The 19,276-nt window shown below is 48.9% G+C and overlaps 1 protein-coding gene across 25 annotated transcripts in view; it reads right to left on the bottom strand.

Annotated features, from left to right (window-relative positions):
* The window catches only part of LOC149344356 (coiled-coil domain-containing protein AGAP005037), a 443,868-nt gene that overhangs the window by 67,085 nt on the left and 357,507 nt on the right, over positions 1-19,276 (bottom strand). For 15 of the 25 annotated variants that reach the window (XM_089546281.1, XM_089546282.1, XM_089546283.1 and 12 more), the window contains 5 exons: positions 16,208-16,300; positions 11,640-11,750; positions 6,472-6,838; positions 5,313-5,458; positions 1,130-1,177 (listed from right to left, as the gene is read on the bottom strand). In XM_089546281.1, the coding sequence (XP_089402407.1) occupies positions 1,130-1,177; positions 5,313-5,458; positions 6,472-6,838; positions 11,640-11,750; positions 16,208-16,300 (765 nt within the window). The remainder of the gene's footprint in view (positions 1-1,129; positions 1,178-5,312; positions 5,459-6,471; positions 6,839-11,639; positions 11,751-16,207; positions 16,301-19,276) is intronic. The other 10 variants (XM_089546265.1, XM_089546266.1, XM_089546274.1 and 7 more) reach the window with 4 other exon arrangements.

Genomic DNA, 19,276 nt, shown 5'->3' with positions numbered 1-19,276 from the left:
GAGGAAGAGCGCTTCTTGCATTTGAACTTCGAATTGCATCTGCGCCGCACGTGCCACAAAAACACACAACAGATGTGCGAAACACATGAAACATTGGGTCGCCTGAGACAGACTGTTCAACTCTGCAAATCTATAAACATCAAGGCATCGTCAGACATGAACCATGGAACTGTGAAAATTAATATTCTTGAAACTGTTCACGACAGAGCGATGCATAAGCAACCAAAATGCAGGTTTTATGAGTGGCAGAAAGCAACAGCAACATGTAGGAAAAAGGAGACTTTTTCGCCAAGTAATACCCGATGTCCTCTGAAGTTTTTCTTGTAATCCTTTACATAATTTACATAAGTTTTTGCAGTAGTGGCGCATATACAGAAAAGTGGATGAACGGGACTAGAAAACCTTGCTGCAGCCGTGGCTGCTACAGACCACTGCTATCGTGCGCCATTCATTGAGTAATTCCTCTGAAACTTAAGCTTTCAACTAAGCACATCAGCATTTTTAATCTAGTGCACTTATGGTACTGACTCAGTTGAAAGCCATCAGCATGCCTGAAGGAACAAAACGCACATTGTGAAGAAAGTACAGCATAACAAGCTGCCCAAGTTGTTACCGAGAATCTAGTGCACTTATGATACTGACTCAGTTGAAAGCCATCAGCACGCCTGAAGGAAGAACGTACATTGTGGAAAAAGTATAGCATAACAATCTGCTCAAGTTGTTACCGAGAAAGTACTGTAACAATTCGGGGAATGGGTCCTATTAGATATCACAAGATGCTTGCAAGAAGCCATGACATGCAAAGGGTCTGTCATGCCATGAGTAATAAATGTTATTGTAAGGACATCGATATACAGGGTAATGTTACGATTCCAGCACTGCGGTAACACTTGCTCATTACAACTGGCTTTCGTGGAATCAAACGGTAGGTACAAGGGGGCAAAAAGGGCTCTCGCGCAAAAAGTAATGGCGTAGGACAAAAAAGCAGTGCCGTTCACAAACACCAGAACGTTGGCACAGGACAAAAAATCATTCGTTTCATGCAGCTAAAAAGCTTCAAAAATGTGGAAGCATGGACAGGGGGGCAAAAAAGGGCCTCACAAAGGCGGCTGCTTTCGCGAGCCTGTACCTTTGAAGGGGTGCTTCTGCACATCGTATTCTGGCAGCCGAACGTCATCTGAAAAAGCGAATACAACCGAAATGGCTTTCGGCTGGCTTCGTAGCATTTAGAGGACTTAAAACTCATGACCACGTTAGCATCCAATATCGCCTCAAGATGGCGTTTCAACAATCAGTGACAACATTCAAGTATCAGCAGACAGGGCAATGTTGTAGGATGCCAATCCTGCGTGCCACTGAGAATACCCCACAGGTGCTTGATATCTAAAACCGCTATATGAACTCTCTAACAGTTGCCAAAACATAACACACTTTTCAAGTGCAACACATGCTTCCATACAATTGATGATATCATAATGCAGTTAGTGGTTGATAAAAATGCACCGTAAGTGAACTGGAAACTAACTGGTGTAACCATTTGGCATTATACTTGCCGTGGTACGAGATGCGTAAAAGTTACAGCTTGGCATCTTTCAAGAACAAACACGTGATGAGCAAACACAGAGTTGCGCATCAATTATCGTGAGAGAAAATTGCATAGAACCAGGGCCCTTGGTTTTTGACACACAAGAATCATAGGGGTCAGAATTGGGCTAAACCTTCCTGCTTATATGCGCCAACAAAGTTCACTTTCTGAACAAATACCGAAGACTGAGGTTTTCAAATGTTTTAGCGGTTTTGTGACTGTGATTTTACATTTCAACTCTACAATTAAAAAGACTGATCCTACAGTTTGTTTAAAATTTTTTGAAGAGCTTAAATACTTGGCTCGAGCCCGAAGGAAAGGTTTTGCTACCATTTTGTTTCCTTCTTCAATTGTTCACAATTGCTTCTTTATTTGAAGAACACTAACCAAATGCCTTTGCTGTTGTCAGATCGCTATAGAGTACCCGTAAGTTTATTTGAAGTGCAGGTAGCCTTAAAAAAGTTGCGTATACCCCACTTTGTAGCGTGCCTCATTGCTCTTGCAACACGCGTTGGCATTTTTGTTGCGAAGGCAACACTACGCGTGCGCGAGGCCGGCGCACAGCTGGCGTGCCGCCGCCGCACTCGCCAGTTGCGCATGTGCAGTAGCGGCGCATAGCTAGCGTGCCGGGGCCGCTGCCACGCGCTCTCCATCGCCTCTCTCTCTCTCCTCGTTGCTTTCACAGTCCTCCAGGTTTAGCCGGAGCTAAACCGCTGCCAATTTTTCTTGCAGGTGAGGAGCGCCGCAGATCAAAATGTGTAAGCTGACATGCCTGCAGCAACAACAGTCATCTACTCGCCTGTCTACACAGAAGGTGTTGCAGAAAAGTGGCCGGGCACTGGAATGTAACAAAAGCTTGCGTGCTACGCACAAGTTTTGCGCCTGATATTACCTTTAGCTGCCTATACCCTAGAGATCTGCCACTGAGCCATATAATCGGGTCTAAATCGAGTTTTACCCCGTTGTTGAGAATCTTGGTGGGAGTAAAAAAAAAAAGTAGCAGAATTCTGCTTTAACGAAAAAAAACGAAGGGCCCTGTAATTAAACCCATCAATACGGTTTCCGATTTCGAGGAAAGCCTGGCACGACATTACAACCAGTATTGAAAACAAACTCAAGAGCTGCGAAAACCACAAATCGCCCCAAACTCTGTTCTCATTATGCCATAGGCACAAACGAAATGTAACAGATCACCGTAGGACACTTCAAATGAGAGCAAACAGTTTTTGCTAACAAAATTTTGTACAGAACAGAAGCAAAGCATCAGGAACAATTGACACATGATCGTAGAGAACTGATGATTCATAGCCGTAGGAATATAGTGTGGGGAGATGTTTTCTTTCTGCCATAATATGCATAACGGCTAGCAAGATTATTATATATATTATGATGCAATATAGAACCTACACTTACACCGACATCCGCACATGTGGTGAGAACATATTTTGTCCGGGCACTGAGAGCTATCTTGGTTTTTACAGGATGGGCTAAGGTACAGTAGAAGCCATACTTTCAGCATGCAGTCCGCTTCGAACAGACTCAGCCCATTTATCTCTTCCACCACGAGACTGATTCGCGGGTTTGTTTTGCAGCAAAACAAGAGAAGCTGCCAGTATGAATAGAGCGTGGTGCTAGCGCGAAAATTCTTGTAGCTGACATACAATCTACACATTTTCGACCAAGCAATGAGCCCTTCAGTGAGCGACTAAAGAGTCCATTAACCCGCAATTGCAATTAAAGATGAATCGGAAGACTACCCGTACTCATGCAAGATTCTTGGCCGCAGTGCTTTCACAGGCAATGTTCATGGATAACTGCATTTATCTGCGAACTTCACTCTGCGTATATGCACTATGGCAGCTATCTTCCTAGGCTTTAGCTGCAGAAACATAGTGAGATTGAGATACAGTGAACCTCCATTCTAATCAATACGATGTTTTTTATTGTTATAATATGTTTTTGAAATAGCAGTGAATCAGCACAAGCTTTACATCACCACAATTGTAGCTTGTTCTGTGCCCACATACATCGATTACATATAAATGTCAAGAAAAATGACCAGAATAAATTACCACAATAGGACGTCAAGAAAATATTTTTTCATCTCTGGTACGCACGAGCAAAGACCAAGGCATATAGGTAAGCTATCCGCTGGGGCTTGACTGCTTTTAGGGGATCACAAGACAGCTGTAGCTAGCCTTGCTTCCTAATCCGCGTGAAATGGCCTCAAAACAAAGCTAGTGCTACCGCATACTTATGCAACTTGGCCGCAGCCTGCACGGCCTAGTCAACTTTACTGCAATAATGCAAGCAGAAAGTGAAGTCATCAAGGCTGATAATGACTAAGGTTCACCATAGCTGTTAACATGCCTGAAACCGGTTAACATTGCATCAGGAATATATATTTTTTTAGGGGCATTTTAGGTGCATTATCGAAGAAAGGTGAACATTATGAAAGCACGTCCCAAAACATTTATATCGTGAATGCATTTTTACTGAACATCTGCACAAATGAAACAAAGCTTAGCTTTGGCACCATGATTTCCACCATTGCTAGAGTAAGCGCTCGTTGCTTTTAAAGCAATCACCACTAGTATCACTTCCACGAATGCGCCAAGCAACTCTCATCCTTAACTTAGCGGTAACGTCTGTACACCGAGATCACTTTCTGTCTGCGCAATTCGAAGGTAGAAAGTGATGTTTGCCTCAGCCTAATGGTTGGTAACAAAAGCAACGCAACACATTCGATTCGAAAATCCTATGGCACTACCAGGTTGCAGTCAGTGTATTCAGGAGAGGCACCACACCAAAGTAGTTACACTAGGTTAATGCATCACTACTATAATAGAGACTACACGTTGAGAAATAACAGTAATTACAACCATTCACATACAGATGAAAACGTCGTCTAGATGCGCTCGTAACAATTAACACAGAACTCTAATCGCAGAAGTGGCAAACCAAATGATCTATTAGCGTGAATTCAGATACCTTGTGATCTTATCTGGAAAACTGCCTTTGATAGGCACATAAAAAAAAAAAACAGGAACTAAACTAAACACGTATCATTCCCTGTATTAGCAAGTCTGCAGCGCGAAGAAAAAAAATGAGCGGGTATTTAAATTCGCGTGCATAACATGAATTGCTTTGTACATATGTCCCACAGGAACATCAACAGTCTTTGAGGACACAAAATTTGCATGTGCAGTAAATGCAGCAGATATTAAGAGGCTGATCAACGGCAGTAAGCCTGCAATATTAAAGTATAACATTTCTCTTCAAACTCATAACCTGCTCCAATACTTATTTATCATGCACCAAGAAGTTCAGCGCAAAACAGATACTGCTGAAACCTTTCACCAGTATATCATGAAGGGTTTATTAAAATCGTAAGGAAAGATGAGTACTGTATTTTATATGACATACAAAGTGAAGCGCATCTGCTTGTGAATAATCAAGAATAACCACAGATGTGACATAAAGAGCAATATCACTGATAAAAATGCGATGTTGACATGCTATCTGCTTGGCACCCATACAGAATTTTTATCACAACTCAAGCTCTGAAACAGGTGTATTCAGGTAGAACAAAATAGCCGTCAGCAGATCTAAGTGAGCAGAAATCTCACTCAAGACGCCCAGAAGTGCGCATTCCCAACTATACTAGAAGCCCCAGAATTCACTGCGGCGCTCATTTTTGCAGCGGGAGCCAAGGAAGGCCACTCACCCGACCTGTCCTTCTCGGGAGCCACGTCCGTGTCCCTGGTAGGGATCAGGTGGCTCGGCTGCCGCGGAGAAGTTCCCGCAGCCAGGGCCTTGTGCACCAGCCCAGTCAGACTTGCAAGCTGGCGTTCCATGTACTCCACACGCATTCTGCACAGTGCAAAGAAAGCCACGAATGGCCAAGGGAAGGGTGTTTAAGCAAGGTTTCGGTACAGTCCATGCATCACCAGACTCAATTCTACAGCTATTAAAGGGAAGCTGAAACAGTCTTTTGAGAATTCGAGGTTATTCAAGAATTCGAATCCATCAAGCTTCTAGATAAACCATGCAAAGTATTTTTGCACTAGCATTTAAAATGGCGACATAATTGTCAATTAAAACCGCAACGATGTTTAGGCTTCTCCTCACTACGTTAGAGCAGTGCGAGGAAACTCGGTAGTGATGTCAATGTTGCCGAAATTTCAATGTCCGCTGCTTACGCCTGCATGCTGCTGTGCATCGGTTTTCTTCCATGGAATGTCTGTTTTTTCACTGGAAATGTAGTGCCGTCATACGTGATGTCATTATCGGGGCCTCTGCCCATCGCTGTGCACTTCAGAGAAGCCTGAATGCCGACGACGACTTTATTCGCGATTACGCCACCATTTCAAATGCTAGAGCAAAACAATTTCGCAGGCTTTACCAGTCCATTACGCACATTCGGCAACCTTAAACTCATTGAATTCTAAAACCGTTTCAGTTGGCCTTTAAGAACAATTCTGTCCGGATATTTTCTCTGAACAAAGTATCAGTGTTTGTGCATGGAAGCAACAAATATTCCTGATTATGGTTCTCTCCCCAAGACAGCTTGCCGTAAGTAGAGAAAGAGAAATCAATTACCTGCATGAACAATGACGCAGCTAAATTGAAAGCAGCAGTTACAGCAGAAAGATGGAAAATGTTATTCCACCACAAGCGCTAGCAGCGGAGAAAGTAAGTCTTCCACAAACTGGCTTTAGTTTCACTATTAACACTGCACGTTCAGCGCGAAGCCAAAAGAAGGCTGAATGAAAAGGCTAGGCTGTACGGACACGCTGCCCGTTTTGCCCCCTCATGTCACCATATATGTACGGCAACATCAGCCAAGAGCGAGCAGAATGCTGGAGAGGAGTCAGCGCACGCACCTGGCCTCTTCGTCGATGATGGGCGTAGCGCTGCCTGAGCGCGAGCCATAGCCGGCGGCGTCCCCGCCGTAGAAAGGCTCCTCGTAAGCCGAATTGAAGGTGGCCGGCAGGGAGCGCGTGTGGTCCAGCCTGCGCTCGGGCGAGTAGCCCGGATCCCGGCCGTCGGCCACCGCCGGGTAGCCCAGTTCGTAGCCTCGCCGCGGCGAAGTGGGCGGCGGGTACGGGCCGGGCGGGGGCGCGCCGCCGGGGCCCACTACCGCCGCCGCCGGCGGGAACGGGGACGGCGCGGCCACCACGGGCGGGTAGCCGGCCTCGGCCAGCAGCCCGCCGCCGCGGTCCGGGGACAGGGCGCGCGGGGGCGGGGGAACTGCGTTGCGCCGAGACCAACGCACGAGGTGTACTCCACGAGGGATCACCGCACCTTTTCACTAACGGAATTCCCTAACGTCCCAGGCTTTCCACGGACCCAGGACCCAGTCGGACCCAGACACATCTAGTTTGAAGCCCTACCTACTACTCCGCCGCCTGTGCGAAGACGAAGTACTGGGCATAGCTGGTGCCGGAGGCCGGAGGGTTGGCCCACAGCGTTTTTGCTGTGCCACGTCGCCGCGTTTGAGCTTTCCAACCGCAACACTCGCGGTGCTCGCCATAACGTCGTCAGCTCGGATGTAGAGGCCAGCTTCTGTTGTTGTAGTCAATCCAGTTCACAAGAAAACGCGCCTGACGTCCGAGGGCTATACGTATTAGCGGTGCTAGTGGGTGCCGAAATTTTTCCTCCGAAAAATCGGGGGCGAAGGTTGCCATTTGACTGGCTGTTAATCACGTCGGCTGGCAGTTCGCCAGAAAGGTTAGATCGAGGTGTTGGTGCAACAGGTTTCTGGCACTGCTTTAATTCCTTGCAGGCCGGAGTGTGAAGTCGAATTAAACTTGCCTCAAGGTATACGGACTCGGCGCTATATGCAAGTAGCTTTCAGCCAGTTTTAACACATGCAGTGTCATACACCAGTACACCTCCGAAATTTGCCATGTTGTGCCGAGAGTTAATTCTTGTCAGCTTGGCCATATATCCTTCAAGAGAATCTAGCAGAAAATGTGTTACGCACCATCCCGCCTCAAGAGACGAATTGGAAACAGGCCGCTAACAACGGCACAGGCATATCCTTGATGTGACTGGCGACTTAACGATCCTCGGCGCCCTATTATTATCCGTCTCTGAAGTCCTTGAATGTTTTCACATTTCAAAGGAAAACCCTCTAGTGCGAAGAACGCGCCTCAACCGCTGTCGAACACAATTCGCCGCCGGCCGTAGCGATCTTCAAGCCACGGCTTCACACGGCCTTGTGATAAATATATGCGCCGTACTCTGACCCGTGATTTAATTAAAAAATAAGAAAAGAAAGTCTATCTAGAAGGTATATACTGTTCGACTTCCTCCGAGTCTGGTGGCACCTTCAGGCACCACATCTCCAGCCGTCGCCAGCAAAGCCCTTTCCGGCACCTCCAGCCAACACAACCAATGCAGTGCGTTTGCACTGGCTATGCCACATCATTTCTACTGTCGCCAACGGCGGCGAAGAAGAGTTGGTCCCGCCAGTAGGAAAGCAGATATGCAACCTTTCACCGAAGCTTATGCGTTCCCCGCTATATGAATAGCCTTCTCAAAAGTTTAGAGCCCATAGAGGTTTCCTTCTAAGCCAAGTAGTGGGCCCTTGAGGTATCCGTGCAAGTCTTAATCTTAGAAAGGGGGAGGACAAGGGTTCCATCTTACCTTCCAAAAGTTTGAAACATTTCATTTCATTTCATTTATTTTACCCTCAGGGCTTTCGCATTACAGAGGGGGCATACGACGACGATAAATTTTTATGGAACAAGCTTGTAAGGTTAAAGGCCCATTTCCCAAACATTTCACACTACTGAAACCGTGCACCACTCCAGGGACCCATTGTATCACCGATGGGTACCCGGCGGTACTGGGGATATCGAACCCCGCACCTCCCTCATGCGAGCAGACGCTCATACTTTTGTACCACGTCTACTGTTTCGGAAGCATAAAAAGCCACACGGCGAGGCCCAGAAGTAAGCCACTGTGGGCTCTAAACTTCTCACAAAGGGCGTACCATCTTTACCAACACGCGTTCATTTTTGCCCAAAATTCCGGCGAGCGAAGCGGGTTCGCTCGGCGCAAAAACTAGGACCTGCTCTCATCTTGACGCCCAGGCGAGACGGAACCGCCGCGCCGCTGCTGTTTCTCGCTTTCCCACACTACGTCGCTGCTGGCGGCATACACAGATAGAGTGAGAAAAGAGGATAAATTTACGCTGTCTACGTACCATAAGCATATGCATGCTTACGTACGTTAAACTCAGGCGCATTCCCCTTTTTAGTTCAGCGTACGTTAGCACAGACGCAAAAATAAACTCAGCGTATAGTGGCGGCATCTGGTTCTCAGGACGGGAACCATTACTGTCAACAAACCGACTCTCCTCTTAAGCCTAGAAAGGGCAGAATCGTCACTCTTAATAAAAAAAAATAAAGCAAATTTATCACACGTTTTCTTAGGTGAGACGAAGCGAGAGACCGATGCCCCATTTATGACCAGGGAATAGACTGAAAAAGGCTGCAACAACGAGAATTCAGTCCGAAGCGAGGGGTCCGGCTTCGAAGGGCGCCGCCATGTTTGTCGCCACGCGGCGGAAATCGGTCTGGACAGATCGGCCTCGCCGCGCCGCTATCCGCCTCGCTCGGCGTCAAAAGCGGCCGAATCCGCTTCGCTCGCCGGATTTTTGGGCAAGTGTGAACCAAGCAGCGGATTCCGCTCGCTCTCGCCGCCGAATGCCTAAGTGTGATCGAGCCTTTACAGCCGAGCGGCGGCGCTGCGATATCAGGCGCTTGCCTCTGCTCCCCGGCTGCGAGTGCAGAGTGGCTGACGTAAGCCTGAGCCCTCGCTCTCTTTCCTTGCTTGATGAGAAGTACACGGGTGGCATGTGAGGCAATCGCGCATTAGGAGAGTTGCCATACTGAGCGAGGGAGCAGGCTTACGTCAGTCAGCTTACACTCCCAGCCGGGGAGCAGCAGCAGTGCGTGCCGGAGACCACAGCGCCGCTGTACGGTTGCGAGTGCGCTCTGGCCGCTAAAGCGGCTGCTTGGTTAACGGTACATACCTTGGCGAGATTACCGTGACTACAACAATATTTGCTGAGCGAATTATCTTAGAATGTCCAAACGTATTTCCTCTTTATTAGGCAACTGACCATGAAGAAGGGCAGGACTTTTTCGAAAGTTTTCTAGGCGTCAGCTAGTTTGACGAATAATTCTCCAGTGTGTCGGTCTCGCATGGATCCAGCGCTGCACACTTTCATTCTTCTGTTATCGCTACTTCTAATATACGCGCCGTTCCTGTTTTACGGTAGGAAATAATGCAGTACCTTGGCAGCGTACAAAAAAAGATGGTGAACTGTCGACGACGACAGCATTGAGTCGCTTTGGGGCGGTAAACCCCATAAACCAAACCCGAAACCATAACAACAATATTTTTTATCGGAAACACGCATCCTGTAAAATTTTGTGGCCGATAGCACATTACTCAGAATTACGCGAAACAGTTAGGAAAAGAATTTTGCAGCAACTCATATTCTAGAGCCATCTCTAATATCATACATAGAAGAGTGTTTCTGTCCTAATCTGGTGCGTCTAACATTATATGACTGCGCGCTATATATGATGAAATAACACTAGCTGCGTTTAACCGTGGCGCAACGGGGCACATGCCTGTTAATGAAGAGTTATAGCATAGCGCGTTCCGCTTCCGCTGGGTGCTACTGCGCATGCGCAGGTCGCCCTGAGGACACCAGATGGTGCCATGTACCGCAAGCTGCGCGCATGCCCGCCTCGTCGGGGCCAATCAGCGCATACGCATTGGCGGCGCGCAGAGGCGACTCACGGTAGCTAATCGCGCTATGCTATCTCTCTCATGAGACACTCTTTACTCTTGCATGAGTATAGACACTTAATTTTGGTGGCTTCTTTCCTTCTCTGTAATGATGCGGAAGACACTACTATGCATTAATCACCGTATGGTATTCGCCTATTACCACTAAATAATTTATGTTCGAATTCTTCTGTCATGCTGTTTAGGTTTCGATTTCAACAACCGTACAAAGGCTGTGACGTCAAAGATAGGTTATAGGTCACATGAGGCATGGAATAACTGCGATATAATCACTGCTTCATCGTTTTAATCTCCTACAGTGCTGATGCCAGTCTTCCGCAAGAGCAGAAATAACAACGTATGTATAAGCACCGATTATATTGCAGTTTTTCCTGTCTCACGTGACCTATAACCTTTCTTTGAGGTCACAGCCATCGTTAGGATGTGGAAACCGAAGCAGAACGAGAAATAAATTCGGTTATAAGTTATTTGGCGGTCGTAGGAGGATACCACGTGGTAAATCCATGTATGATGATGCCTTACGCCTCATTAGACACCTTTAGCATACCGTGTACCGTATTACCGTTACCGGTACCGGAGTACCGGGTGCCTGCCCACCGCCTCTGAGCCCGCGCTGATTGGTCCCGATGCTACACGCGCGCGCGCAGCTGCCGGGTACGTGGCGCCATCTGGCGCCGACAAGGCGATCTGCGCATGCGCATTGGCTGCGCGCGGGCGCCCGGTACTCCGGTACCGGTAACACGGTACACGGTATGCTAAAGGCGTCTATTACAAAAGACACCTTTAGCATACCGTGTAGCGTGTTACCGTTACCGGAGTACCGGGAGCCTGCCCACCAGCGGTGAGTACGCGCTGATTGGTTTCGCCGTTGCGGGCGCGAGGGAGCGCCCCCTTTGGAACCGGGTGGTGGCAATTGCCACCATCCTCAGCTTTTCTTTCTTTATTTTTGTTCACCTGCCGGGTATATGGCGCCATCTGGCGCCGTCAAGGCAATTTGATCATGCGCATTGGCTGCGCGCAGGCTCCCGGTACTCCGGTACCGGTAACGGGAACACGGTACGCGGTATGTTAAAGGTGTCTAAAGAAAACGCGCACCCAAAACTTAGGTGTCTATGCTCCTCTAACGGCATGCCGTGCGGGGTGGGCAACTACGACGGGTGTAACAACGAACGGAACAGACAGAGAGATGCAAGGCGCGTGCAGTGGGGTCAACGAATACCTGGCCTCGGCAGGGGAGACCTCGGGGAGGTGAGTGGGGAGGTGACTTGCAGGGGCGGCGGTGGCTGACCGTAGAACCGCTGGGGCTTCGCCGGCGCCGCTCCAGGCGGCCCTGCGCCGGCCCCCACTCATACGTACGGCAACGCACATAGAGAGACAGCGAGCACACGGGCCGCTGGGCAAGGGTGCATTCTTTGAATCACCGCGTGAACGACGAGGCGAAAGGCAGGGAAGACGTATACTCCGTTTCATACATAGCAGGTAACGCTGCCAACCCTAGCGCGCCTGTACGCGCAGGCTAAGTTCGCGCGCAAAAAAGTAGTTCGCCATACGACCAAAGCGAACACAAACATATTTCGTAGCGACAAATCATAAGTGCCGTGACTGGCACCTCCTGTACTTCGTTTTACCTCATGCCACATTTTCGTCCCGCGACTCGTCGAGACTTCGAGAAGCAAAAAGTACACGTGGCGGTATGATACGCGGTTGGTAGGGCGAATCGCTACTACTAAATCCGCGCCCAAAAAGTAGTTCACTCTCCGTGAAAATTATGGTCAGAGAGCCCGAACACTGAGCGCCTCACAGCTTCGAAGGTCATTTTCAATGCTACTACATCGTTTTATACCGCTCTTTGTATTCGTCCAAACAATGACCGGAGTTTCGAGCAGAACGAATGATACGAGGCGGAGTAATATGGTTTCGCGGACGCACTATTTCAGCAGCCTCCGCAGCGTTGCCTGCTATGTATGGTACGGAGTACAGTCCGCTTCTTCCTTGTCTCATCTGGTCGTTCGCGGGACGATTCAAATAAGACGCACACGTACAAACCAGAGGGAAAACTACGAGCACGCCAAAACTACGGCGAACGGACTTCGGAGCCTAACAGCACAGCGGGGTAGAAAAAGAAGGCACATGGAAGAGAAGTGCCGGAGTTGGGAACAGCGAGCAGCGCAATAAGAGCGTTATCGCAAGAATGAGAACATTAGTGGTTACCGGAGCTCTAACGGGATTTCCAATATCAGGTGCCAGCAGATATACGCAGCCGAGTTCAGCAGTGAGCTTAGTGTTTGCTGCTGGCTTAGATAAGCCTATACAACGAAATCATCATCATCAGCCTGACTACGCCCACTGCAGGGCAAAGGCCTCTCCCATGTCTCTCCAATTAACCGTGTCCTTTGCCAGTTGCGGCCACCGTATCCCCGCAAATTTCTTAATCTCATCCGCCCACCGAACTTTCTGCCGCCCGCTACTACGCTTGCCTTGGACCAGCGGTTATCTTGCCATCGCATTACATGCCCTGCCCAAGCCCACTTGTTCCTCTTGATTTCAACTAGGATATCATTAACGCGCATTTGTTGTCTCACCCACTCCGCCCGCTTCCGATCTCTTAACGTTACACCTATCATTTTTCGTTCCATAACTCGCTGCGTTGTCCTTAACTTAAGCTAGCTGAACCCTCTTTGTAAGCCTCCACGTTTCTGCCCCATACAACGAAGCAGAAGCTTTAGAATTTCACAGCTTAGCTCGGTGTCTCGTTTATAGGTTCGGTGGAACAAAACGCTTTTGTATGTTGGCACAATGATCAAAGTCGAATAATCCACTTCGGCGACATCCCTCATAAATGGGATTTCATGAAAACGAATAGTTGCCACGAATGCCAGCACGCATAAACATCCAAGTTAAGTATTGCTTCGTGCAAACCAAAGCATCGATGAACCGCAAAGCTACAACTTCAGTGTAATCATTGGATTAACTCGCCTGCTGGTCCAGCGCTGTGCTTCTCCTAATACGTCCCGTGTCCGGCACATGAGCACGTTTGTTCTGGTAAAATCCAAATGAAGTGCAGCGTCGTCCTTACGGCGAAAAAAAAAGTACACTTAAACAGATCCATTGCGTTTCTGGCGCACGATCACTGCTTTGACGCACGTTGGACTATTGCGACAACCGGCTGTTTTGCTATATGACCACAAAAGCTAAATTAAGATTTTGCTCCGGCAAAACATTGGTTTTTCAAGTGCCTCGGTTAGGGAAATAATCATCTGCTTCGGGCATTTTTCTTGCCAGCACACGAGCTCCAAATAAGTACAATTTCTAAACCAGCAGCTACACATTGAGCCAGTGGGCAGCCTGGGTAGTAGTAGAAGGCACACAGAACTTGCCGCTTATCCTGAAACGTGCTGCTGCGTCGCTTCGCGGTCCGTTCGCCGTCTTTTCTTTTTTTTGCCAAACAGCATGCAATTTATCCACAATAAAAATCACGACCCCCGAAGATATTCTATTATTTTTTGCGTGCAGTCATAACTGCGATCTTGTAAGCAGTTCCATTATGTCATGACTGCCGTTGTCACGAAGGCCGCCAGAACAGCGGAGAAAGACTGAGGGCTCGGACATATGTGACACAGAGGTACAACAGAAGGTCCAGGGAAAGCACTGGCACATTCTCTTAAGGAGCGCAACACTGAAGAAAGCAGTATTTTACAAACAAGACCTCAACTTCTCCACCTGGATAGCCTTCCCTCACCCAGCACAGTGTTGCGCTGCTTAAAAAAAGCACGTTACGTGCACACTTCATGCAGCATATTCAGTCGTCATGCGCTCTGTTAAATACATTGAATATGTGAAGGACACAGCACATCTCGATCCCAGGACCAAATTTCACATATTCACCGCAGCTCTTTGCAAATATTCAGCCAGCTGTCATATGACCACGCCTCATCCCTCGGTTTGCACCCTAAGTATCGTTGGTTATCAGTGCTGGTTCAATAGCAATCGAAAAATAGCCTGTCAAGCCTATCGCGTGTACTTTATGCTATTCAAGCAAATCACCCGCAGCTAAATAGACACCTTTAGCATACCGCGTACCGTGTCACCGTTAGCGGTACCGGAGTACCGGGAGCTCGACCACCGGCGGTGAGTGCGCGCTGATTGGTCCCGATGCTGCTGGCGCGCGCGCAGCTGCCGGGTACCAGGCGCCACCTGGCGCCGTCAAGGCGATTTGCGCATCCGCATTGGCTACTCCGGTACCGGTAACACGGTACGCGGTATGCTAAAGGTGTCTAACAACTCTTCACAACCTAACGCGACTCCGTAGCACAACGTATGAAGACTTTAGGGTATACGTCAATTGTTTCGGTTGTATGCATACACAGGATGTTCACGACAACTTGCCTCCATTAGTATACCTGGCGCTGATTAGTTACGATGCGCACCTAGTAACGAAAGCAAGGTTACTGCAAGCATAAATATTGGCTTGTGACAACCAGTGAACAAGGAACTCTTCTGCCTCGGTGGCATGATCGAGGCCAGATTCTGGCATGACTATGTGGGCGACAAACTACTCCTAGTAAACACACGAACCACTGAACTACTCAGCCAGCGGGCTTTGCATGACCTCGTTGAAATCAGCTCTGTCACTTTCTCTGTTGCTGTGCAACGTGTTGGTGCATGGTACCGTCGGCACCGAATTGGTTTACAAGCCATGCTTCAACAAAAATCGACAAAGACAGTCCTAGTTGTGAGCCAGACAATGTTGCGTTTCTGCGGATGTATTACATCTCTATGTGCCGCTGACAAAAAAGCGAACGAGGTAATTTACATTCGTCTCGCATAGGATGCTCCTTGCTCCGAATATTAAACTGGTAGGCACCCACTTGTTAAGATACTTTTCAGTTCATTCAAATGAAAATAATTTTTTTAAAATGCCTTGACTACACACGGCATTCATTCAAAGGCCTGAAATGTCTAAGAAAAAAAAGGTAGCTATACTCCATCTCACAAGCTGTCTGCAGCACTGTGGAAGCTACAGCTCTCGTACAGTCAGGACTGCACGAGCTCAACAAATAGTGCGTTAAACATTTGAACAGTGTTGAACTATTCTTCAAACGGTCATTGCAATAATTGGAAATTGCACTAGTTCTTTTTTTCGGACAGTACAGCGAGCGATTCATCCACTAGTTAAATTCGCAGGGAAAGTCCGCACGAACACAGCACTGCGGAGGCATGCTGCAAAGTGCTGTGCTGCCATTCGTAAGCACGGCGTCCGCCGAGTCGGCTGAGTCTCCTGCGTGCAGCAGCCGGACACTGGTGCTCTTTCCTTCCCAGTGATGGAGCCACCAGTGGCGGTATGATGGGAGCGGAGGAACACATTTATGCAGCGCGCCGTTCTGGCAGGCTCAGATCGCCATAGCATGCACAGTGCTGCAAACTACATCTGAAGCAGAATATAGGTGACAACAGTGCATTCCTTAGCCTTGAAATCCTGCCACAGGCTCACAGATGAAAATACCGCTTTGCGATTAAACTTGCATACGGCTTTCGTCTCAAACGAACACCCACTGGCGCTGACAGTAAGTACTCCTGCCGTTACCCATTTCACCACTCAACCATTGTCACATGGAACTTAAGTCATCAAGTAAGCGGTACATGTCCTACATATCTACAGCACCTTGGGTATAGTTCCAAAATTAATCTGATTTGTAGGGTCTAGTAAGTAGTGCTGGCAGGACATGCTCAGTGCATTAATAATGTGGGTTAAAGGTGGCAAGTGAGCAGCAAGGCAGGCTCACTGACCGGCGGCGGTCACAAGCAGCCCAGGCTGCCTCTTCTCCGGGCTCAGCGCCACTGACGAGTAGGTGATTCCTCGGGGAAGGGTTTGGGAGTAGCCTGCGGCAGGTGGCAGCGGCACAAAAGAAAGAAGAAGCAGCGCAGTCATTTCATGCAGGTCATTGACAGGATGCGTGTACGTATAAAGGGAGAGGAGGGGTGCGGCAAGTGAGAGACATGGGGGAAAGGGACAGACGTCAGCGCAGTGAAGCAGCAACAGAAGACAGGTCTTGCAGAGCGGCGTGCTTTATTACGTAAGTTGGCTTTGTGTGCACTGTTACCGAGTGGCAGGCTAGAAAATATAAATAAAAATTTACGGAGAGGGAACTTTCACCTACTTACGTGCTTTGAATGCGAAAGCATTGCTTTTTTACTTTTATTTTGATTCGTTATCTTTATTGACTTTTAATTTTTTCTCTTCATTTCTAATGAAACGCCTACTCATTAGCATACAGCCGTAAGACAATGCGTATACAAGGTTCACCTGTGTTCGCGAAGAAGTAACCCGGTTTGTGGCCGATGGCTTGTGTGCTCACCTCATAATCAGAAAGTCCTGGGTTCAATTCTGCGCACTTTCGGAACGAACTTTTATTTTCCTTTGACACCACGGTGTCGTCATCCGACATTCCTGGACCTGTTTTCCGGTCAACGACGACACTGCCGGGTTTCGTAGCTGATGAGCCATATAAGTGTTTTAGCATTAAAAAATCCGAAAGAAGGTTCCTGAGCTTGAGAGAATACTGGTTTCCGAAACTGCGCCTTAAAATTTCATTCCTTTGCGCCAGCCAGATGCCTTTATAGATTTACCTGGATCCTCCGACAGCTGCCTGTTTGTACGGAGAGTTTCCCCGAAGTTTTATATGGAGATCAAACCTGCGACTACAAAAGGAGCCACCGTAGAAAGGCGGCCGTCTTCCAAGCTGCTTCCGTGGTCGAACCTTCCGCATTGTCACAGTAGGGTGAGCGCCAGGAAACTAATGTTGAATTCCAATGGCAGATCGGGATCAAGTTTTTCTGCTCGGTTTGGATCAGTCGTATTCCAATGGTAAAATGGGAGCGCGAGTTGTATGTTCCAATGGCAGATCAGGATCAGGCGTAAATCCCGGATCGCTCCGTGGAGCAGCAATACTTGATCCGCCGAAATCGGCAGATTTGACCGGAACCTCGCGTGACGTTTTTTTTTTTCCGCCGCGTCTGCTTCCGGTCGCGACCGGCAGCAGACGCTTCGTTCCTGTCGTCGCTACGTGGTGAGCCGGGCGAGCCGGGCACTTTCCAGTCAACAGTGGACGGCAATGATCTTGCTTCGAGCCGTGCGGCACTAATTTTGCTTCATGGAAGTGACAGTTCCGACTCGGGCACTGAAAGCTCAGAGTCCAGCAGTGAAGATTCGTCTAAAACGGACAGCGAGTGTGAAGCTGCCGGCCTGTATATGCCTGCCGCCGGCGTCAGAAAAATGCGCTAATATTCTTTGTTCGCGTTCATAACAAGCCCTGGAGTAGAGGAATGTAACAAATGAATCATTTTTGAGGATCGTTGGCCAATACCGAGTTGCTGGTAGAAGTGATAACTGCGATACAAGCAAATTTCTTCCTGACGCCCAGTGCGGCTGGCCTGCTGTCTGCTAGCTCCGCTGCTGGAGGCGTCGCAGAAATCGATCATGTCTTTATTTTATTATGAGACGAGGAACACAGTAAAACGGTGACGCGAGTAGCACCTTTACTACAGCGCTGGCCAGTTCAAAAGCGCCCTCAGCTGCGGCATCGATGAAAAACATTTAGGCTTAGCGACGACTACGGCAGCCAGGGAGAAACGTTGTCCGGGGGGCAGCGCAGTTCGTCGCTCAGCGTGTCCGCGGGCGGCGTCGTTGCCGAAAGCTCGACTGTCTCGCTGATTGGTTCAGCGGCTTGAGTCTCGCAGTCGCAAGGCTGGAAAATCGAGCAGCGAGCGACTTGCCTGCGCGTCGTCCGCCACTTCTTTCGTGAACGGTATAGGGACAGGCTCACTGGCTCTCCGAAGACCGCGGCCGCATACTCGCGTGTTCACGGAGGGTGGACCATCCTGTACATACGCTTTGGTTTTGGCTTTACATTCCGGCCTTCGTACTACCTCCTTTTTGTTTCGCCGAGACGGCGTCTGTCAACGCAGAGATCGCGCCTCGCGCAACTCCTGTCGGACTCGAACACGAAGCTAGCACGGCGTCCGCTCTGGCGGCGCGCCTAGTTTCGCGGCTCGCCGCTGCGGTGCTGGCGTCGCGCTCCCGAGAGAGCACTCGCATTCCAATCGCAAAATGGAAGGTGGCGAAGCTACGCGCTCCGACGCGCTCCGTACAAAACGTTGCTCCGTACACGATCCTACGGAGCGGTCTCGATCTGCCATTGGAATTCAGCATAAGCAAATATCAGCGAAAAATTGTCGGCTCAAAACAGCGGTTCTATCAGCGCCACTTAGATGGTCCTAGACGCCTGTGAGACGCAGCGTGGTCCACCTGTAGCGTGGCGCGTTCTAAAGGCCGGGATACATGCGGCGTTTTTTTCGACGACATTCGCGCGGCAGAAAACGTCGCGGCGGCGCGACGCCCGGCTGGAGATACATGGAGCGTTGGAGCGGCGGCGCGCCGCCGCGTATCCTTCGACGCGAAAGCAAATGTGATCAACAAGTGGCAAACACCACTGTGCAAGGAGGTCTGTGAGAACAGCGACGCTGACTATTGTGTTAAAATCAGGAAAGTTTCACTTCGACACCATTGTACAAATTTTAACACGCGCGCTTAAGTATGTATAAAGATTTGCGTGCTCGAATGCATGCCGTCGGGTACCTTTGGACGCCCGCTCAGCCGCGGACACCAGCGGCTGCAGTTTTCTTCGACAGATTCGCTTCAGGGAGGGAGCGCAGGCATTCCGATCCAAGATTCGGCCGTGTACTCCAAAAAAAGCGACATCTTAAGCCTGATGAAGCGTTTATTTTCACGACAATAACATTTCCGTGCCAAAAACACGGCGCAGCTCGACGGCCATGGCGGCCATGTTCGCGGCGGCA

This window comes from Amblyomma mixtum, chromosome 5 (genome assembly GCF_055824585.1).
Source record: "Amblyomma mixtum isolate Tamu chromosome 5, ASM5582458v1, whole genome shotgun sequence".
Taxonomy (NCBI): Eukaryota; Metazoa; Arthropoda; class Arachnida; order Ixodida; family Ixodidae; genus Amblyomma; species Amblyomma mixtum.
This window is presented reverse-complemented; position numbering and strand designations above follow the sequence as displayed.